The following is a 23,688-nucleotide window of genomic DNA, read 5'->3' on the forward strand; positions in this document are numbered from 1 at the left end:
GAGCCCCCCGGCTCGGCTGCTGCTAGTGAGGTGCCCCCAGCTGAGGGGCTGCGCCCCGCACCTCCCGGCGTCCACCTCGCCCTGCGCCAGGCCGGGGATGAGTTCTCGCGCCGCTACCAGAGGGACTTTGCCCAGATGTCGGGCCAGCTGCACCTGACGCCCTTCACAGCCCACGGCCGCTTCGTGGCCGTGGTGGAGGAGCTTTTCCGTGATGGGGTCAATTGGGGCCGGATCGTCGCCTTCTTTGAGTTCGGCGGCGTGATGTGCGTCGAGAGCGTCAACCGGGAGATGTCGCCGCTGGTGGACAACATTGCCACCTGGATGACCGAATACCTGAACAGGCACCTGCACAACTGGATCCAGGACAACGGAGGATGGGTACGTGTCTGCGCTTCGCTCTCCTCCACCGGTGGTTGGTGGGCGCTGGGGTCACTTCAGTGAGGGGACACAGGGTTTGCCCCATCGGAGCTCCCTGCTCTCCCAGGCTGTCAGTGAGCCTGGCAGTGACGGGATCCCAACGTGGCACAGTTCTAGCGTGGCTGGGGACAGCACCAGGGGTGGTGGGTTCCTGGTGTGGCGACCAGGTGTGCAGGCACGTCCTCCTCATCCCCAAATGCTCCTTGGGGTGACACACTGGTGTGCAACAAGAGTGGGGACCGGTGCTAGACCATGGGTGCTGCGGTGGCAGCTGGAGGTTGTGCCCAGTGTTAAAACTTGTCTTTGTCTCGCCACCAAACAAAGGTGCTGGGAGATGTGTCCATGGGATTGTTCTGGAAAAAATGGTGTTTGTTGTGGAGTTTCTAGGGTAGAAATCACCTCTGGCTGGGGCTGCTTTCAGCATCCTCCAGAACGGGAGGGTTTCCACTTATGGAAAATGGACAGCTTTTATGTTTGTGGTCGATCAAGTGCTTTTCCTTTTTCTCTCTCTCTTTCCAAAGTAAATAACCCCATTGGAAGTGAGAGGGTATTTCTTTCCTTTTTCCTGTATTAATTGATACACCGCGACAAAATGTGGTCCCAGCTGCTCTCCCACAAACTAAGCCTGCTGTGCATGTGAAGGCTGTGCTACCAGTGCCTTTGTGGGTAGATGAGCAACATCTGTACTGAAGGAGAACCTTTGGTGTACAGCTGGAGTGAGTGCCAGTCCCCTGGCACTGGACGTGTGTGTTCTAGATGTGTCCTCCTGTGGAACACAGCCAGTTAGGGGAATGGTTTGCACAGTATGTGTAAAGGAATACAGTGCGTATGGCCTGGTTAGCATGGTTGTAAGGCTAGTGTTACAAAGAGTTAACTTTTCAATGCTTGATTTCTTGCTAGGTTGGTGTTAGGCTCAACTTGCTGCCCACGTTGGCTGTCTGTTAACATCAAACGCATTGCCTTCCCTCTGCTGAGCCCACCTGAGCCAAGGCACAGGAGCCCAGGGACATCAGTGTGCCGAGGGTTCGCTGCTTGCTGTTTTTCTCACGGAGCAGATGCTGAGAGGAAAACAAAAATAAATCTGTAAAGAGTTCAGGCTGCCAGAGAGCTTTGCTGGTTAAGACACGACACAAGCAGTGAAAGGGTTAGGGATTTCCAGCTTGCATGTCTGGGCTGGGATGCCTTACTTGTGCATAAGTCCCACTCCAGGCTGGAAGCCCGTGCACGGAGCTGGGGCCCTCAGCTTGCTGCAGAGCCAGTGAAGTCATCCTGCTGACTGCAGTGAGCTCTGGATCTGATCTGTGATCAGGCTGAGATGTTGTCCTGTGGGTGCAGTGTGTGAGGGGAAACGTCAATGCTGAGCAAAAATGAGACTGTGAAAGGACAGGTGTTAGCAGGAGTCATTGGCCAGAGCAAGCAAATGCTGGAGCTCATTCTGGATGGTTAGAAGTAATTCAGACTGGAAACACTAAATGCCTTTAAAAGGCAGCAGTGCTTCCTATCCGTTTCGTTGTTTATTGAGGTTTCTTATAAACAAAAGCTCCTTATTCGGGGTGATGCGTGTGATGCCATTTACTGCTGTGTGTTACTTGCAGTGTACGTGTGGAAGATGTGCAGATTGCTCCCCTGCAGTGGCTTTTGCCTGAGTGGTTGGTACCTCCAAGTCAAGCCATTTGCTAAGCACGTGCAGAGCCTTCTGGTTCATTACAAGGGGTTAAAGACTGAAACAAAGTTCCAAGCACAGCCTTTAGGATCCTGTTCGCAACCAGAAGAAATCAAGGATGGCACAGCAATGGATCATTTCTTTTTCTAGTTTTCAGCATACGTCAGTGGGAAAGTATGCTTTAGTACAGTTCTACAAAGCTCTCAGTCCTCTGCTTGGCACTTGCACCATGCCCTGCATGCAAACCTCATGGCAGTGTATCAGTGGCTGCTCTTGATCTCACCTAATAGGTGACCGTGTTTTATAGGACTTCAGTGTCCTGTGTTGTCCAGGTTCCTGGAACAAACATTGCTGCCTGCTGTGGTCACAGGGTGGCCCCTTGGCATGTTGAGGAGCATTGTGTGGTCATGAGGCTGTGTGGCAGCAAGATGTAACTTTGGGAGAGAGCGTCACAGTTACTCAGGAGCACATGTTACGCAGCAAGTTGGACATGTTACGCAGCAAGTTGGACAGCATGTGCTTTTAGGGTGTTGTGTGGGCCTGGGGCTTACACCATCTCTGATGCTGGGCTGAGGTGTTAATCTGCCCAGTCTCAATCCATTCTGGCTGCTTACTGGACATTGCTTTTAGAAGAATATGAATCCTTTCTATTACAAGGAGCTAGAGAGGGGCTTTGAACTATAGTGATCTTTAAGGTTCATTCCAACACAAGCCATTCTACAATTCTGTGAAAACAGAGAATAAAAAAAGGATATTGGAGTGCAGGTTGGAAGAGGATGTAACTGGTGGAGTTCTTACTTCAGCAGTCACAGGACATCCACTGCTGGTGGTGCCCATGATTGATGGTGCCCACACAGCATCGTGGGTTTGTTCAAAACTTGGAACAAGCAACAGATGGAGAGTGCCTGCTTGAAGGCTGTGTTATGAGCTTGTGGTTCTGGTGGCGAATAAATGCAGCTTTCAAAGATTTTCACATAGGTCAGGATGCCACAATATTGTGCTTTGGCCTAATAACATCTTCCTTGCGTTACAAGAGAAATAAGAGGACCAGCTCATCTCTGCAATTTTGTGGTCCCCAGTATAATGTGTGCTTTCTGACTGACACCTTAATGGCTTCATTTTCTTTTGTACTGCCTGACGTCTTAATTGCAGTACTGCAGGCTTTGCAGTGGACTAGCACATGTTGTGGCTTTCATGTTGATGGAGCGAATATGAAATGTGGTGCAGCTGGTGTAGTGGGGACTAACTGCATTTGTATTGCAGTTAAAGGTTCCCACTTTGGGCACACAACTGTTACACTAGCCCTTCTCAGGGGTCTGGTAGTCTAATGCACAGCTTTCTTCAGAGGGCAGTGAGGCCCTGGCACAGCTTCCCAGAGAAGCTGTGGTGCCCCATCCATGGAGGTGCTCAAGGCCAGGTTGTATGGAGCCCTGGGCAGCCTGAGCTGGTGGGGGGCAGCCCTGATCATGGCACAGGGCTGGAACTCGACAATCTTTAATGTTCCTTCCAACCTAACCAATTCTATGATTCCTCCATGAGCTTTCCAACAAAAAGCAGGACTTAGCATAGAATATGGAGACTATAGAAGAAGACATGGGCACCATCATGTGCATTTAGGCAGATAAATCTTTGATGCTAATGCAAGGAGGCCCAGGTGAGAGAAGCAGTGTTGTTAAAAATTAAAAAACAAAAACAAACAAAAAAAAACATTTAAAATAAAAATATTGTCATTTGAACCAGAGATGTGATAGCTGTATGTTTCTGTCTGTGATTGCAGCTCTTTGTTCTGTTCCACAGTTCAGGGCTGATAGAGAGGAGGATATAGATGCCTTAAGTGGACTGTAGGTGGCCAATAAGGGCATGCTTCCACTAGGTGCCTCATGTTCCTGTGAGTACTTACCAGAGCCAGCTGGGAATGGCCCCAGCGTCATGCAGGGGAGGGGAACCACTTGGCACAGCACAGGTTCCCATGACCTACGATGTCCCAAACCCAGCAGGCATCCTCTGAGCCCAGCCATCATCACATGCATGCCAACATCATTCACAAACATGGCTGTGGATAAGCCACTGCTTTGCCTAGCGGCCCCATCACTGGAGCCCTCTCCCAAGATTTTCCTGTTAGTCCTCCTGCAGCCTATGGGATTTAACACCCGAATTTCCAGTATCTCAGGAGGCTTCGCCTGCCAGATGACTGGTGGTTTTGCCACTATGTCTTCCCATTTGGCAGCAGGGCTCCTTGTTCTGCAGGGGTGAGATTTCACGTGGTGCAGGAGGAAGAGGCCAGATGTCTGACTGCCGTGCTCTGGTGTGCTTTCTGAGGTGACCATCTGAAGGCCATGAATGAGTACCAACCCCGCATTGGTGTTCAGCACCTTGGCTTTGCTTTTCCTGTGTGTCTCCTTGTCTTGCATGTGGCAGGGCCCTGCGGCCACGCAGGTGCCATGGGTTGTGGCAGTGAGAGGCCTTGTCTCGGCTGAATCCCCACTGGGGCTAACCCCAAGTCACTGTTTGACTGTCGAAAGGAAGCGATCTGAAATCCACTGAGTGAAGTAAATGAATTGGCAGTTTCAAGTGTTGCACCTTCTAGGTCCTTTTGCCAGTTTTTGTGGCTTTGTGGGTTTATAATCGAATTCTCAAAATATTATCAAAATATTTTTCTTTTTGCTGTTGCTGGAGAGAAATCCATTCTGCGGAGAAGCTGCGTGGCAGGAGGGAGGAAAGAACCAGGAGAGAGAGAGAAAATGTATTTCTTGGTCTCTTTCAGCTGTGACAGCTTTCTGTGTAACCTGGGACAATGTTAGGTTGCGCTTTTTCAGCAGTCTCATCCTTTTTTTTTCTTTTTTTTTTACATCAATGTATTGACTGTGACCTTTAAAATTTCAGAGCCACTGGTTATGGAGGTGATGTCATTTGCCTTGATCTCGCAAAGAACCCTGAAGTTCAAACAGCAATCCTATTAAAAATTTCTGCTTTACTTTCAGTATTGAGAAAGAAGTCAGTTCTCTGTCTGCACTGGGGCAGGCCCCTCTTGAGATTCTGCCTTGGCTCTGCTGAAAAATAAATTCTTTCAGTTTGCTCTTGAAATTAGGAGTGTGCAGAAGCCCGAGGCAGGCGCAGCGGTGTGTGAATGTGTGTGTGGAGCAGGAGCCTTTTCTCAGGAGCCATGCAGGAGGGCCTGGACTCTCTAATGTGATGCAGAGACTGTGTGCTGTGTTAGCAGCAAAATGAAGCCCTGTGGCTTGTCCTTGCACTGGTCTTAGGTCTTTTGGATTAGGGATGGTGGAGCATAGTAGATCGGGAGATGGAAGCGATGCTTGGGTGTCGTTTAGAAACCTCTGCTGTGGCTTGGGTCCTGTGTAATGGTTGGTCTATGGCATGCAGTCAGGCCAGCTTTTCTGCATCCCTGTTCTCCTTTGGCCTTACTGGCACCTGCTCAGGCTGGCCTGCAGGCTTCAGTGCCATCTGGCTGGTGTCTTTCCACTGCTGGTGGTGGCATACGCTGCAGCTTCTGGCCTAGGGCAAGGGTGGGTATGATATGCATTGGCAGTGGGGACTCATGACTAATACATGGCATGATAGATGGGCTTAAATAACAAATCTCCAATGGCAACATGAGCTTGTCATAGAATTGCAGTGTGTTAAAGGTGGGAAGGCACTTCTAGAAGTCATCAGGTCCAACTCCTGCTGAAGCAGGGCTACTCAGAGCAGGCTGCCATGTCCAGGTGGCCTTTGAAGACCTCCAAGCCTTTTGGCTATTTTGTTTTCATCCCATTTAGTAATGCAGGTGAAGGTGAAGCATGTGACTCTGCTGATGAAAGCGCAGCTGCCTGATCACGAGCTATTAGAACGAGCTCACTGCTCCTCATGCGCAGTTTCATTCAGCTGATTTCTGGTCGTTTGCCCATTCTGTTGTTCTTGCTCCATCTACAGCTGGTGGTTCTCAGCTTCCCCCAGACCTTCCACTCCTTTCCTTTCCTGTATGCACTGCTGGTGCCATGATGCAAAGCTGTGGCTGTGCTTGCCGTCATCTCTGCCAGTGCTGGATCCCTATGAGGTGGTCACCAAAGCACACAGTGGTAGGAAGCAGAGCTTGGGCCTTGCTTTGGGCGAAGCTGCCCTGTTGGCCAAGCAGTGCTGTCAGGAGCATCCTGTAGCAGCCTCCAGGAGATCTGCTAATGATCTCCTGCTCGTTCTCCATCCCACTGAGCTGCATGGGGCAGACCCTGCCTGTGGCTGTGTGGACAGGGAGGAGCACAGCTCTTCTCCTTTGAGTTTTGTCTTAATGTATGTATGAGCGCCTCAAGGCGGCTCGTACCTGGTGACCTGGCAATGATGATAACACGTGTTCCTCAGCTGCAGCAAAATACTGATTATTTCTGAGGGCAGTGCTGGCCTGCTCTATTTTCCATTTTATGTATAATAATAGGATGGATGAAGGTGTGCAGTGCCGTAAATCTTCTCTTCTGCAGATAGATAGCATCCAGGCTTTCTTGGCAAACATGAATGCTGATGACAGATTTGAGGGATTTTCATTTTACTCTGGTTTAAGTTTCATTAACAATCAGATGGCTTTTCTCTTTTTTTTTTCTCTTTCTTTTTTTTTTCTTTTTTTTTCTTTTTTTTGCTTTTTTGGCTCATGGAAGACTGTGTAACCAGATAACTTTTCCAAATGCATCTAAAAGTCTGGAATTTATTTTCTGTTATTTTATACTAATGCTGGTTTTCTTTTACAATGATTGCGTACTGGTAGACTTAGCTAAATTCCCCTCACTGGAAAGTTCTTTGCAGGTTTCTGCATCTTACAGCTAATGAGTAAGAAAACAAACCTGATTTTAGAAAGTGTTGCCATTGACTTTAGTAGGAACAGGAAGAGGCACTTAATTGGACAATTGTAGTTGTGTTTACTTTGTATTTGCGGCAAGAAAAATAAGATCAAATGAAAAAGCCACAGTTTTTCAACTAACAAAAAAAATAGCCTTTACTGCAATGCATGGTTAACCTTTGGTAGCTGTTTCCATGGAAGAGTTTTTGGGTGGAAGTACTAAGCTGGGTTAAAGGAAGGTTTAGGTTTTTATAAGGGTAAGAGGAACATCTGAACTTTAGTTTGAATTATACTGCTTTGAAGGGCAATCGTGCACCTTGATGAAACGAGATAAATTTAACATTATCTGGTGAAATTGGATCACTAAGTGCTGAGGATAGGCCTTTCTCCAGAGCATGTTATTTCATAGTTATCTATTGGTTAACCATGCCACACCACTGGATTTACTCCTGCACTGACTTACTGAGGATCTCTTATTTAGAGGAAATGGTCAACGTCTTTCAGTGGATGCATAATTTAATTGCTATTTTATTTTACCAGAGGAACCAAAAGAATGATTCCATTTTGCTATCTGCAAAGCCAACTTGGAGGGCTTTGGGGTACTTCAGTGAGTCATGTAAGTACATGTGCTAGCTACAGTCAAGAAGAAGAGGCCCCAGTTTTCCCCATGTGGTGATTCAGAGGCTGTCACCTAGGTATTAGAGAACACTGCTGAGAGTCAAAACTCATCATGGTTCTAGCACTGAGTAAACTGTGTGATTTGGGGCAGATTGTTAAGGGCTCTTTTTTCCAGTCAGCCCTGCTATGAAATGAGCAATCTTGCTGGTATATGTCATTACATGTCTGGGAAATATGGTGTTGACCATTACGGTATCATGAGTTAGGCTCATGCTTTTTAGCTGGGGGAAAAAAAGTCATGCAAGATACAATGTTGAACAAAATACCTGCCATGATAATTTTGGGTACCAGTATTCAAAATGGATAACATTGAACGTTATTATTGCTGGAGCTCTCCAGCCTAGGAGAGACCAAAGTGAGTCCGTTGGTGAAAATTCCTGGTGATGAGGTCGACCAGGGAGGCAAGGAAGAAGAGAGAATTGAAAATGGAACTTAAACTTTTTCTGATCTGCTGTTTGGATGTGAAGCAAACAGATTAAAAAGATCTGTTTCAGCTGTTGGTCTGTAGCTGTTTCCTGTATTCAGGAAAAGGACAAACAACATGGGGAATGGCAATTTACCTTAGTTTTTTCCCTCTACATATCAGCACAGTTCATCAGAGACTTAATGGAGGAAGTTTTCTTCCCTTTTCCATTCCCACAAAATTTTCATGTAACAGCAGCTATAGCACTTCAGAGGAAACTGATAAGCTATGTTGCATACAGAGATGCACAGTGTTTGGGCAGAAAAAACAATTTTAAACCTTTTTTTTTTTTAAGTGATCAAACCTTTGCGATTGACCATGGATTGTCCTCGGAACTGTCCTTCTGTATTGAAGCATATGAGACAGAATTCCTGTTGCATGTGCTGGGGAGAACTCCATGAGTCCTTGGGAAGACAGGTCCTTGGACTAGAGGCTGATGAAATGCCTCCTTCTTTGGTACCAGGAGTCCTGTGTTCTGTCTTCAGGAGGGAGTAGATTTTGTCAACTTTGTCTTTTAAGGAAAGAACTTAAGAAAATTCATCATATAGTCAGAGCATGTAATATAGAATGTAGGGGAGAGCCCTGTTTCTAGGTAAAAAAAAGAATTAAAAATTATCTAAAGGAGAATCTGCCACCCCATGCTCTGAAGGCATTCAAGACCAGGCTGGATGTGGCTCTGGGCAGCCTGGTCTAGTGATTGGTGATCCTGCACATAGCAGGAGGGTTGAAATTAGATGATCATTGTGGTCCTTTTCAACCCAGACCATTCTATGATTCATATACGGTACTAAATGTGTTGATATTGTACTTAGCAAAATAAGATGATCAGTGTTGAACATTGGTAACGTTTCTTGATCGTTTGCACAGCTTAAGTAAAAAACAACATTGAAAAAACTGAAGTAAGAAAACTCCCTGATTAATAACGAAAGTAAATCCTGCATTTGTGCTCCAAGTGTCTGCAAATTTAAGTTCAGCTAGTCACATCCAAAGACTCTTGACTGAAGTCATCTGGCAAATCACACTAAATTACGCTGTCTAAATGCCTATTCCCAATTGCTGATGGATGCGAAAGGTCCCAAGTATAACCCGGAAGGAGACTTAGCACACATATTATTTTCAAATTTAGCTTAGCCTGTTCCCTTCTTCCTTGCCCAGACCCACTAACACACAGCAATAAGTAGCAGCACATCTCTGAAGCCTGCAGAGGGAAATGCTTTCCTCATTCCCAGCTGGAATTCAGCAGCAGGGCACACTAGGAAGAGAGGAAATAACACCTTCCATTCAAATTGTCAGGTGGCAATCAGACTGAAAATAAATGACCAAGTCTGGAGTGCACTCAGGCTCCTGCAGTAGCTCAAGGCTAACTGCAAAAGAATCGCCGTCTTGGCTCTGGAGTTGAGTGCATGGCATCTTGGCCCCATTGCAGCCAACAGATACATTTTTCCAATGTGGCAAAGTTTCCCTCCAGGACACAGTGGTATCCGTGTCATACAGCATGTGGGCAGACCCTCCATTCCATGTGCTATAAATGGTGGGAGAAACCCATTGAGGCATCTCTGTTCCTTTCTTCTTATCTTCCTAGGGTGATTGTTTCAGTGGGATGTTGTGTATTTATTGTGCAATCAATGGGGAATTTTTTTTGCTTTTTTTTTTTTCCCCATCTTTCCAACCTAGAGAGAAGGATGTTTGGGGTATGGTAACACATCCTGCAGGCTGGGGCTGCTGTGATAGTTCAATGGGCTGAGTGAAGACACAGCATTGGCATGCCGTTACGCTGTGTAAATGGGCCTAGGGTTTGTTTTAGAAAGCCTGCTCTCTTTTTCCCCTCTCTGCTGCCTTCTCTGCCCCCTGCAGACACAAATACATCATTCTCACAATGAAACTCTTTAATTTTTATAACTGACCTAGAGCTAGAACTGACAGTGAGAGAAGAGCTGCTTGGTTTGCCGTCACTGACAGCTAGAATAAACTACCTGTTCCCTTGGAAGCAATGGACAGACAGCATTTATTTCTAAGGACATTCTGATCCCTAAAGAAAAAACCTCTCAGCAAAAACAGCCGAAACCAGGGCAACTTGGTGCAGTTGGCTGCTGTTAGAAGCAAAGCCTTGAGGGAGCTGGAGGAACATGGTGTATGGAGGTCTCATTTCTCTCTCCCCGTAGCTCAGGCTCTTCTTTTCAGAGTGAATCTTTGTCAGCCCTTGGGAGAGGCTCAGGGCCACTCTGGAATAAGCTTCCTGTGGTCAAGATCTATGCCAGGGTGGTTGAACCAGAGCTCTTCTGTGTACTTGAGTGACCCACGTTCTCAGTGCCCTGTACTGTGGCGATGGAGGGTGAGCGATGTGTTAGATATGAAATAACTTTGCAGTGACTAGTTTTACCTCTGGCTCCGTAGGAAAGTCAGCCTTCTTATTTTGCCAGTTCTCAGAAAAACATGGCAGCGCTCCCATTTCCTCTTCTCCTCCCTCAAGGCCTACCACCCTTTTTATTTTTATTTTTATTTTTCGCTCCCAGGGCCATTAGACAGCATGCAAATTATACTTAATAGAGCCAGAACAATGCTGTGCTCCCAACGGGATAGATAAGGGTCAAATCTATCGTGTGCCAGTCCTCAGTGTGATACTAATTCTGGCTGCGTCCACCCAGAGGTCAGGCTGGAGGTGGCCACTGGCCCCTCGCCGCTCTGCTGCTCCTGCAGTTTCTTGCAGCTGGGCCTTGCAGCCAGGCCCATGGGCGGTTTGGGGGAGGCATGAGAGGATACTGTGCTCTGTGTACCTCCCTCTTGTGCCCCAGACCCTCCTCCTGGAGGCCTAGGAGCCCCTGCAGTGAGATGGTGGCAGCGGGCATTGTCATCAGCCCCTGGCCTTGGATTTGTTCCTGGCTCTGCCTTTGCTTTTAAACCATGGGCTCATGTCAGTGAGGTGGTTAGGGAGGTTCATTTTGTAGGTGGCTGTAAGTGTGCTTAAAAGTGAATAGACTATAAGGTAGGATGGAGAAGGGAGAGTGCTGGATGTCCCTGTGGAGGCTGAGGCCCAGGGCTCTTGACTTCCTGGAGAAGCTGGCATCCCGCTGGTGTTTTGCTTTTGGAAATGCCAGGTGCCTGAAGTCATACCTTTAGCCCAGGTTTGAGTGGATGAATTAAGTGAAAAAGGAGGCTTTGTGTTTTATAACTTACTTAAAGGAGTAGTTTGGGCCTTTTATTTCCTTACTTTCCCCCTCTTTTTGACCTTGCCAGGAATTCTTCTAGATTCCCAATGTTGCAAACACAGATGTGCTTACCTTTAAAACATAGCAGGAGCCTTGCTGAAGTCATCGACTTCCAGGGGAGCAGGATCAGAGGACTGAAGCAGAAAGTGAAAGTCTTTAAAAACAAAAATGCAACAGAGAAGCCTCCTCTTATTTCCAAATTGAGTATAATGCAAAAAGTAAACAGTTGGCACAAATGACTAATGCAGGTTTGTCAGGGGGTGAGCAAAAACATGCTGAATCCAGCAGCGTGTTTTGCTATGAGTTTAATTACATCAGACCTGTAGCAAGACAGGCAAGAATTTTTTTTCTACAGAAAAATGTCATCTAAAAAAATGTGGAAAATTCTCCTGTTCTACCTCCTACATGTTTCTATTGTCAAACAGTCACTGATCTTATTTTAGACTTGACCTTAATGTTCTTTCCACAGCACACAGGCTGAATGACATGTTATTCAAGTTCTCAGACAATATTATGATATATCTGCTGTTATATTTAGCTGTAACTTTCATTCTCCTTATAAACAAACCCACCTAAAACAACCACCACCTATCCAGGGAAAGTGTTTCCATTCCCTTCGGTTTAATTTGGACAAATTTGGCATGAAAACATTCAATAGTTCCATAATAACCTTTGCAACAGGATGCCTGCGGTGCTGACATGCAGGTCTAGAGCAACTTGTACCATGTGCCAGGAAATTGCATTCTTAAGAAAAATCTAGACATAAATTTTGAACAATCAACACTTAAATTTGGAGAAGTCTGGCATAAGTTGTAATCTGCCTCATGGGTTTTTGCTTTAATAGCTTTCTACTTTCTGAGCTGTGCCTCTCGGCCCTTTGTGCAGGCTTTGCCTCTCTGGGCTGAACCAGAAGGGAAGGGAAGAGATGAAGTAGAATCATGGAATCATTCAGGTTGGAAAAGACCTCTAAGATCATCTAGGCCAACTATCAGCCCATCCCCACCATGCCCTCTAACCATGTCCCTCAGTGCCACATCTACACAGTTCTTGAACACTTCCAGGGATGCTGACACCACCGACTTCCTGAGCAGCCTGTTCCAGTGTCTCACCACTCTCTTTGAGAAGAAATTTTTCCTAATGTCCAAACTGAACCTCCCCTGGTGCAGAACCCTGCAGAACCCACTGTCCCACATCAGCCAGGGGCGCCCTTCACTGTGGGGCAAGTCCATTTGATGAAATATGGGGGAACCAAACAGCAGATTAGCTCCAAGGTAAGAAAGTTTTCCCAGCCTTGATACCTGCATTCATCTCACTGTAAGTGGAGCGCGAAAACAGTAAGTGCAGCATGGGTGCCTATCAAGGCCCAATGGCTCATGCAACTGCTCTAAGACACTCTTGAATATTGAATCATCAAAACAGAGGTGGTTGTCCAAGGCTGCATCCATGAGTTTTGCCTCTAGGAGACTGTAAGGAAAAGTGACTAAATACATGCAGCTTGTTGGGAAATAAAAAGCCCTCTGTTTTTCCTGATGAGTCCAGTAAAGCAAGTGGCCAGTGTCACTGGCAAAATGCTAAACAGGATCCTGGGAGGAGGCGGGAATTGGGAGGGGATATTCCATCAGTGTGGATGGGCTGGGAAACCGTGTGAACCAAACCCCATCAGGAGAAGCTCGCTAAAACTTCAGCCAGGAAAAATTATACAACTCTATAAATAGCTAAATTGAATGCATTTGTGTGTGTGCACACACATGTATCTATGAGGTCATGTGCGTAAAAGAAATACAGTAGTACTTCATGTGTTGTTTTCTTTTTAAGTAGTGGAAAATGTTTTAATGATTTTTTTTTTTTTTCCTAGAGACAGTACATTATGTTCTGTCCTTAGGGCCAAAAGCACAAAGTGCCTATTTTCATGAGGAATCCTACAGAAGGAGGAAGGGAAAGTATTATGCAGTGCAGCGAGGGTATAGTAGCCATTCCACAGTGATTACACATCCAAGCAAAGGCTGTACTAGAAAACTCAAAAATGTATTAGAAGCGGAAAACAAGATGTGTGAAGTGTTTCCTATTCCTCCCCCACATCTATGACAACCAAGCATACATAGAGGCTGTCACGGAGTTTAAATTTAACCCCTTATATTTGATAATAAGGCTGTACTTCTGTGGTAGGCAGCCAACATGCTATGCAGGCATGCACAATAGATTGAGGACTTCCTGTGCTTATTAATTTTGCTCCCTTGCAACTTTGAGTTGATTTTCAGTGTGTTAAAACAGTCTGGTCAGACACAAAACAGAAGTGGCTGGAAGTGCTAAGCCATAGGCAGTAAGGAGTGAATGTAGCTAACGTGAATCCCAGCCTGAATTAAAGTATAGAACAGATTTTTGTTTTGTCCTAGTAGATTGTGATCCAAGGTCTGACTCTCCCACATTACCTTTTAATACCTTTTATTCATCCTTTGATGGCCAAACGATGAATGAAACCAGTTTTCTGAAACAAAAAGGCTCTTTTCCACACAAAATTCCAATGAATTAAAGGATCAGTAGAGTTGTTCAGTTTAATTCAAGAGCAAGATGCAGCCTGGGGTGTAATACGCTCATACCACGAGGGAATCAATTTTGTATTCGAGTCTCCTTTGCTGCCTTGTTTTAGCACTTATGATACCATCAGCGGCTTGGTAAGTGATGTAATGGGCATTAAATCAGGATGACCAACATAAACATCTGTCAGTGCATGTGAACATTTGATGTATGACCCAAGGGCCCGGTGCAGCAGTCAGTGTCTTGGCAAAGATGCTCTGGACATCAACGTCACCAGAGGTTGCGGAGCCACATGCTGGAGGGGCTACGTGCTGTCTCCCCTATGCTGTTAGCGCATAATCGAGTGCGTGACCTGGCTGCTTGCTCTCTGGTGTATCGCTTGGGAACGTGTCCCTCCAGTCACTTGTGCTGGGCAGAACTCAGCCCTGCGCTGAGATTTGGTGCACAGCAGCAGCAGCAGCCCTGTGGTTCCTCTCTGGGAAGCCTCAGCTGGCCTTCATGTGATACGTGGGCTTGCGCTTGTCCTCTGAAGAGCAAGGAAGGTTTGCAGAGGTAGCTGGTGTCATTATGGGTAGCCATGTAGACTGAGATTCATAGTTTAGTTGAAAATGTCAAAATGTCAGCTTTGGTTTTCTGTGCCCTTAGTATCAGAGGAGGCATTCCTTAGGCTCAGGCTATTCTGGTTCAATTTTCATTCAAAATCATCTTGTTGTTGTGTTCCTGCTTGAATTTGTACTTTTCTGTTCCTATTTATGAACCTAATTAGGTCCATGTTCCTATTTATTTATTTATTTATTTATTGTTTTTTTTAAATGGGATTCATATGCTAGTAGTATCTAGCGAAGCCAAATGTGCAAATCAGTGAATATGTACCTCCTCCACAGAAATGGGCAGCAAGAATCTGAAAAGCACACCGCAGGGGAAGAGCAAAGTGACATGAGCACTGCCTGGCTCACGGGCAGCATGCTAGGGTCGCTTGTTCTTTTTGGCAAGGTCTTTGGTGGAAGGGCAGCAGGCTTGCAAAGCGCCCAAGGAGCTGGCAGGAGAGCACAAATGTACATCCTTTCTTCTCGCTTCTCCTCCCGTGGGCATTTCAGCACAGCAGAGCGATGCAGGGGCTCACAGCCCCCTGGCCCCATCTATCCCCAGAAAGGTTTTGCTTCACCACGCTAAGCTACAGGAGAGCAGTTCTCATTTGCACTGCATTCTAGCTGTTAGAGGCATTATCATCTTCACAAAAAATAGGCATATTTGAGTATTTTACTTCTTTTTAATCACTTCAAGGTGCTGCACGCTTATAATTTACTTCAAAAGAAGTCTTTTGTCAGTCGTGAGTAAGTACATGAAGTAGCGAAGTGTAGACATCTTATTTCCATGGCTGTTAGAAAGAGTGCTGGCAGCATCCCTTTTTTTTATGATGAATATAATCTAGAAGAAGTAAGTGAAGTATTCCCAAATCACTTGGATTTTTTGGAGCTGAAACACGAGCCTTTCAAGAATGCAATGTAAGCTCCATTAATTTGAAATAAATTTAAGGAGAAAAAAAAAGCAAGCTGAAATATTTACTCTCTTTAAAAAGGCACTACCAACTTAAAGAAGAATAAACCATAGTTAGCTCAATGTATTCAGAGCAAAAATGCCAGAATGTGATTATTCTAAATGAGAAGCCTGAAGAAAAAAGCCACCTCTTGTCACCCAGGCAGATGTACGCACACACACCACACGTGCACCATTTGGTTTTTACAGAGTGTGCTTTCAAGTGAATGCTGCCATGGTCCTTGTTTAATCAGTTTCCTCTTTTATTTGTGTGCAGTTCTGTATAAAAGGAAGGCTGCTTGTAAAGTTTTTTAATAATTCATTCGAAAATGATTAGAGTTCAAGGGGAAAGTTTTCCCTTTAAATGGCTGAGCCAAGTAAGGAAAAAAGTGGGGAGAGCAGAGGGTGAAATTAATTTCTGCCTACAGTACGTACTGTATATTTAAATGCAGCATTCAGACTTAAAAATTAGGCTTAAATGGAACACCAGTGGCTATCATCTGTATTTAGGTCTTCCTCCTGTTGGCAAATTCATTCTGAATCTTCACAGGTGCTGCCCTACACAACAAGATAAAAAAGATGATTTTTGTCCTTGCACGTGCGGAGCAGGGTGAAAAATTCCACTTGGGACTCATGACTTTTTTGTTGCCAGCTGTGATTCAATCCTCTGCGCTCTGCCAAGTTCCCTGGCAGCGCCCTGCCATTATGTGCGGCTCTGTGCGGGATGCGCTGCTCGGTGCCACCAGGGCTGGCTCCAGGTGCAGCAGGATGTCTGCTCTGCCTCCTGGCGAGTGGCAATGCCACACAGCTACCATGCAATTACAGCTTAAACAAGCAATGCTAACCAGTTTGGTGGTGTTGATGTTGAGGGGCTGGTGGGTGGGCATGGTGGGTGGGCATGGCACAGAACCAGCAGCTCCTGGCGCTCAGCTTCAGCTCTCTGTGGTTGCGCCTGTGCCCTGGGACACTGCCTGCCATGGGCTTCTTTCTTCATGTTTTCCCTCCTTTCTCTTGTGCAACAAAACAGCTACCAAAGGCTTGGATTTGGCAGTGTTTTTGACTCGTAGTTTCCCTTTGAAACCCCTGTCAACACTTCCCCAACTTTCAGCTGAAACAGTGAAATCAATAGGGCTTGAGGACTCTGAAGCAGGGATGGAAGCCTGGGCATTGTGTTGCCTCCGGTCTCCAGAACTGTCCACACTACCTCAAAAAAAGCCTCTCTCTATTAATGAGAGCATGTCCTTCAGCTCCTTTGCTTTCCAGAAGCAGTCTAACCAGCTGCGAGCTGCATTGCCAGTAATTGCTGGGTTCTGGTTTTGCAAGTGCTACTCAGAGCTCGCGCGGTGGGAAGCAAACACCTTACTGCTCCAGAGAGGCTTAGCTGGGACTGTCTGTGCTTCCCCTGTGCTAAGCATGCCTATTTGTGTGTGCTTAGCATACAAACCATCTTTTGGGATGCTGCTTTGCCTTCTGTTTCATCTAAGCCACTCTTGACTGCACAGTGTTGTCAGAGACAGTCCAGAGTGAGGATGCCACTTGAACACAACAGAAGCAGAAGGTGACAGAGGCATGAAAACAAACAGAGATCAAATAGTTCTCTGTGGCCAGCAGATATAAGGTATTTATAGGCCAACGCTTGCAAGTATAGTCAGCAATGTCTTGGTTATGGGAGTATGTTGTTTCGTTTCTTGAGCAGCAGCAGCCTTAAGGCATGGCCCAGGTATGTATGAGCTGGATCAAATCTGAGCTGTGGGCGTACTGGCATCGGTAGGAGCTTGATAAGCCTCAGGAGCGTAATTGGAGCATATCCACCGTGAGGAAAAGGCTGTTGTTAGTGACAGATGGATCCTAGACCTGATGGGGCCCCTGGTTTTCTCACAGGAGTGGGCAAGGGACAGCTGGCTGTGACCTACAAGCAAATAGTTTGATGCTAGGCACGGTACCAGTAGATGGTGCTGAAGAAAGGGTTGCACAGTTCCCAGGATTTGTGAGGACCCATTAAGACTTCTTCTTTGGGGGCTCCTTCCACACCAGTCTTTGTTTGGTGGTCGCATTGCCAGCTGGGCACAACCCAGACCCAAAGGCATGAGACCAACTTGTTACTGAGAATATCGCATCTTCAGCTTCTCCCCTTGAATGGAGGTGCTTCGTGTTTCAAAATTGTTAGCATTGCTAGTATAACATTCCATGGTCGTAAGCATACTCTGAACTGCTTACTCACTGGCAGTAAACAGTATTATTGTAATGGCTTATCATAACACCCAACAGCTGCTCACTTTCAGGAAAAGGCCAATGTTTATTGGCCTCCTACAATTGCCTCTGCGCTCTTCTGTCATGTACTGTTTTTGTCTCGGACTGCTGTTCTTGCAGGCATGAGCCCATTCTCAGAGGACTCTCACTTGACCTTGGGACACTTCGAAGCAGATCTGAAGCCATCCTTTTTTTCACCTTGTTTTGTATCCTACATGCTGTAGGTCAAAAGTGCTGGAGTTTGTAATGGAGTAGGCCACAGGTCTTCTGTTTTCCGTTTGAGGTAGGGAACCATCTGTATAAGAAAAAAATAGAATTTAAAATTGTTTCATGAAAAAATAGAGTCTACATTTTACAAGTTCAACTATGAGTGATTGTCCACCATTAGCTTTATGTACTTTTAATGTTTAGTCTAAATTAGGCCACAGGGAAAGGATGGTCTATCTTCAAAGAAACAATTAGGCTGATTGTGTTCTTTGGATTCGTGGAACACGGCCGTGGGTGTAGCAGTAGCTCTCAGGCTTTCCTCCATGCTAGCATACAAGATCTGGATGCAAGCTGGATACTTCTATTGTGTGGGCGTCAAAGGAGAGGGCTGGTAAAACTGGTTGGTGAAATTACCAGTGGAGCTCTAGAGCTGTGTTGGTAGTTTTAGAGGTATGCAAACCTGGGGAAGCAGACAGGCATCCCACATCCTCCCTATACAACTAAGGGACCTCACTGGATTTTCATGAACAGAGACCTCCTTGCACAGATGAATGAATATGTTCTTTTTCACTGCTACATATTCATAAAGAAAGATTTCTTTCGGTCATAATTGCAATTCCTTTCACTGAAATGAAGCCCTCCCCACACTCGTGCAACTTATGGGAAGCACATCTTGTGCCTTTATTACACATTCACAGGCCTTTGTCAGATGTTTTGAAATAAAGTGTATTATCTCCATTGATATGGGAGAAGTCACTAGAGAGACAAAAGTAGGAAAAGAAAGTAGTATCTATGAAAATTGTACTTCACTATGTCCTCTTGCTATTTCTTGTGCAGTGTGCTTTTATAATTAAATTTAGAAAACATGATACTGATTTTCATAGGTTTGTTTGCCTGTCATTTTTTTACATGAAGGCTGAACTTATTAGCTAAAGAAAAGGCTAAATTTACATGTAAGAATACCACTTTATGTCTTAAAAGACATGGTCTTGATGGGTTATGTGAATACAAAGTGATAAGCCATGAAATTCACCAGAGACGTGGTTGTATTCAAGCTGGAATGTGCTGCCACAGGGACAGCTTCACACAAGTCTTTTGGAAAACTCACAGTGGTTCTGCCAGCAGACTCTCTTCTTTTTTATTTTTAAGGTTTTATAACAACTGTTCTTCTATTTACAAGCAGCTTTTCATACTGTTGATCCAAGGCAGTTGGCTAGTTTAACATCTGTTCAAATTTGGTACCCAACAACCTGCATGTAGGTGGCTAACATGTTGCATGAGTTGCACAGTTTCACATGTTTGGTGACACAGGTTTCTCAGGATTTGTCTACCTGTGACATACTTTTCAGAAACAGGTGTGGAGGAGCAGCTGTTTCTGAAAGAGTCTGTGAACCAGTTGTCTTTTTTTTTTTTGGAAAGAGGCTGTGTTGCTCCTGTATTTACAGTATTGCGGAGTTGGTTTCGGCTAAAGAGCAACAAAGCACTCTTACTTTAGAGCGAGAGGGTCAGCTCACGGAGGGATTCAGAAATAGCTGCTCCTCAGCCATCCCATGGAAATGCAAGCTCTCTTCTTTCACTTAGCTCTGTGGTTGTGATGCAAGGCTTGGTTTTGGACTAGATGGTATTTTGTTTGGATTGACAGTCAGCTGATGCTTTGGTTATTTTTTCTGAAGACCTGTCTGCACAGTTTATGTTACCTCGTGGTTGTCTGAAAGAGGACTTCAGAAACATTTAGTTTGGCCTGCAAACTGAATGAGCTTTGTTTAAATAACCAAAAAGGTACAGGCTATTTGATGTTTGAAATTGTCAATAAATTATGTTGAATATATATTTTTGGCACAATCTTTGTTAGCTCCCCACTGCTTCAAAGTACAGTTTCAGAGCTGAAGGTTGATCTGAGGACATTAAATGTACAGGTTACAGGTGCTCGTTTGTGAGGCACTGCAGTTTGCTGGGGTAGGTAGCTATTTACAGGTGATCCATGTCACCTAATTGTCATGATGCCTTCCTCCTGGCCAGGCTGTGATATCTGTGCAGAAGCTGAGGAGGCAGTAGTTTCATGGGACTGCTTGGGCTAAGCAGAGAACAGCAGCTGAGCCTACCCAGTGCTACAATGGTGCAGATCCTGCAGGATGCATTTGTACCCCAAAGACTGAGAGTATTTGTGGATCTTTTTGCAGCAAATGTAGGTTTTTCAGTATGGTTACTTTACATTGCTCTTTGTCTCCTTGGGTTTGCAAGTTACAGAGGCTTAAGCAGCCTTCTTGTTTATTGTTCCCTCTCTCACTTTCACATGACTTTTTATTGAAGGCCTGAGCACTTAGGCAGTGTTAGATTCAACATTCTTTTTAAATTAAATGTACTGGGGTGACCTAATCATATGTTAGCTGATTGACCGCAGGAATGGGAACCACGATATTCTGTAATCTAGTTTAAAGTTAATTCATTCTTTGACCTTGGGCAAGCTGCTTAATTTCTGCAGAAAGAGGATAACAATTCCTTTGAAATGTTGACAGTAAAGAGAACAAATAAGCAATTTTTAAATCTCTTTTGGTCAAGCATTCTCATTTTAGAAAGAACTCTAGAGTTTCATTTAAGTGTGTTAGGAGTCAAGAGATGTAGTAAGGGCTCCTGGCCCATCAAGGACTTAACGTGCTTTCAAATACTAACCCTTGTACCTCAGCTTGATGTTGCATGTGTGGTTTTTTTGTTTTTTGTTTTTTTTGTGGGGATGGAGTAAGGGATTCATCTCTTGTCTCCAGAGCCACGTCGTTTGCCATCTTAGGTCTTGTGGCATGTAGACCCTATATGGATGGAAGTCTTACTTCCTCTTTGTGCAGAGATGAGACACTTCATTCCATTTGTAGTTTTGAAATAGTATGTCTTTGTCCTAAAAAGTGATAATACTGATGAACTCAGCTCCATAGGGTTAAGTGTAGCAGTGGCTTCGTTTGCTGCTAGTGAGTTTGCCTCTTATGCCTGAAATTATCCGTGACGTCCAAAGCGATCAGCTTGCTGTCTAACATCATAGCGACAAAACACCTCGTGACAGCAGAGCAACCTTTCATGCTTTTCGTTTTTCAGTTGTGTTTTTTAAACTTTGAAGTGCCGTTTATTTTGACACCTGATATTTTTCAAGCCACATTTTTATTTGGTGGGAATGGCATTAACATGTATTAAAGGCAGAAAAACCTGAGGAAATGGTTACAAGCTATTCCCAGAATGTAAATAATGTCCTAAATTTTGAGCTGTACAAATCTGATGTGTTTTAAATGGCCTTCCAGAGGGCAAAATGAAACTTACCGTGGCATTTAACCAGCAGTTTACAGAGGTGCTAGTTATTCCACTTGGCTATATTTAGGAGTCCAGGAAACAACAAGACCAAAAAAATAGCTAAACGTTCTTGCAAAAAAAATTAAAGGAACAGTTTCAACTGTAAAATGCTGATGTCTACAGCAAAAAATCACAGCTGTTAAATGTTACCAAATCATAATAACTGTGACAGTTATATCCCAATCTTTCTGTAAGACATCTTCAGCTACGTGAAGGCCCCTTGATTTAAACAGGACACTGCAAGAGCATGGGGGCTGGTATTAGAGGATCCTGGTAAAACTGGATGACTAGTGTAAATGTTGCATCTAGGATGTTGTTGCATCCCAGAGGGTGAAGAAGTTACTTGGAGACATGTATAGACAGGAGTGAGATATAGGGTGTGTGGAAAAAACCATGGTACAGAGGCTTCATGCTGGTAAAGTCTGTAGACTGAGTCCAGTTTTGGACAAAATCTGAGAGGGAGTCCAAAGGCCTTCCCCATGGCCCCGGGGAACATAGCTCATGGGGAAAATCAAAGCAAAGTCTGCTCACTTGGTCTGTGAAAGTGCAGAAGGGCTAAGAGATGATAGGGTAAGTCTTGTGGCAGCTCCACAGCCAGAATGATACAAGAGCAGGATTGTCAGAGATGACATAGGCATTCCCTCTAGTGTAATGAAGCTTGCGCTGATATTTAGTAATGAAATAATACAAGTCCTGTAGGCAAATTAACTCAGCTTGTCCCTCCTTTGCACAAAAAAAAGTAGGTAAAGTTGCTGGGGCCAACCAGTATTTTGCACTCCGCCTTCTGAAGTGATGTAACTTTTACCAACCTTTAAAATACTGATGATGAATGAGTCACTGTTTCTCAAGGGTTTTGGTCAGCTGTTCCAGTTTACTGGTCTGGAATCTCACTTGTACCATCCAGTCTCTCCGAACTTCCACTCGTTTGTTTAAAAGCTGCAGTTACCATCTTTACTGAGAGAAGCTGTCATAGCACCAAGGTTGGAAATCCACTGTAATAAATGCTACTTACATACATGGGGAGACAGAGCACCTACTTTTGCTCTGTTATTGAACTGTTTTCCTGCTTCAGTTTAGTTCCTTAAGGCTGTGATTTCTCATCATGGCAGTTTTATAATTGCAGCCTCCCCAGCATCATGCAGAGGGTGTTTTTGCTGCAAGAAAGTGGTGAGGAGTACCTTGCTGAAAGCTTCCTTCCTTCACCCTCACCCTCTCTCAGAATCACCCCAGTCCATCCCGTACAAGCTGGCCAATGCCACCCCCCTGAGGAATGTGTCCTGCTCATCCACCTCTTGAGCGAACTTCCACGCCTGACACCCAGACCACAGTGCAGGGTAAGCCTCAGAATCCTGTGGGATGCCCAGGGGAAAGCCTGGGAGCCACCACGTGAAAAGGTGGGCTTGTGCTTGACTCTTGGTCTTCTGCTTAGAGCGTGGCCCCTCACTGCGAGCAGTGGTGAGAGGTACCCCTAATGAGGTCCCTCACTGCTCACTGGACCAATGTGGTTTTAAGTCTTAATAACGCGAGGCTATTTTGTTAGCAGCTTTACTTTCCAAGTCTTTTCCCCTTCCAGCACCCCTAGGTACAGCTCTACTGGATCAGTTACCATCTGCTCCAGTGTTTGCATTTAGCCTGCAGGGCCCGTGATCTCAGAAATATTTCCTGTAAATGGAATCTCTCATGCCAGGCCTGTCACACAATAGATATATAATTGGATAAAACCTAAACTGAAAACAACAAACAAGAAGAAGAAAACTACATGTTGTGCCATACGCAGTGCGTGAGGCTGTCCAAAATGGGATACACTCCTTGTTTATGTCTGAAGCTGCTCTAGTATGTCTCTTTTTATTTCCCGTTTCTGTTCAACAAAATCAAATTAATGTAATAACTCAATTCCATGGAGCATTTTTTTCCCTCTTAATATCCAACTGGAGCAGACTGTGATGCATTAGCAGAGCACCATTGTCTCCGCAACAAACACAGGTACTGCATTTTCAATCCCAGTCTTGATCTTGGGTACTAGATGGAGCACTCCTGGAGGTGGCAAATCATTCTCCTTCTCTGTGGTCTGATGGCCAGGGGCAAGACGGGCCCCAGGGAAAATCAGCAGGCGAGCCATAAGCAACCCATGCCTTGGTCAGCCAGAGCCAGGGTCAGCTTGCAAATGATGTGCCATGAGCCATACAATGGAAAAGCAAATGGAGGCTTGTGTAGGATGCTGCTCTCTGGGACCTGCCTTCAAGAAGATGCAAGTTGTGGCAAACATCCAATCTGAAGAATTTACACCTAAATGTTAAAAACAGTTCTGAGTAAATAAATCAGAAGTTGATGGCTGTGATTTTCCCCTTGCTCATACTAGGAATTTTCTTCATCACCACTGCAAGAACAAACTGGTGAATCTTGTCTGTGCCACTAGGAATGAGCTTACAAATATATTTTCTGTTTTGTTGGAGGGACTGCAAATGCTGTATGCTAGTTATAGCTTCCAAAAGATGCTCAGAAGTACACTGCAGAACATTAAAAAAGGAATTGAATTCAGCTTCAGTCAAGATCAGTAATTGGTTTTTATACTTAAAAA

The 23,688-nt window shown here is 45.0% G+C and overlaps 1 protein-coding gene across 1 annotated transcript in view; it reads left to right on the forward strand.

Moving 5' to 3' along the window:
• BCL2 (BCL2 apoptosis regulator) overlaps positions 1-23,688 on the forward strand; it is an 89,879-nt gene that overhangs the window by 1,312 nt on the left and 64,879 nt on the right. Inside the window, exon 2 of the mRNA XM_010708425.2 lies at positions 1-378. This exon is cut by the window's left edge and continues 37 nt beyond it. Within this exon, the coding sequence (XP_010706727.1) occupies positions 1-378 (378 nt within the window). The remainder of the gene's footprint in view (positions 379-23,688) is intronic.

This window comes from Meleagris gallopavo, chromosome 3 (assembly GCF_000146605.3).
Source record: "Meleagris gallopavo isolate NT-WF06-2002-E0010 breed Aviagen turkey brand Nicholas breeding stock chromosome 3, Turkey_5.1, whole genome shotgun sequence".
In the NCBI taxonomy this organism is placed as follows: domain Eukaryota; kingdom Metazoa; phylum Chordata; class Aves; order Galliformes; family Phasianidae; genus Meleagris; species Meleagris gallopavo.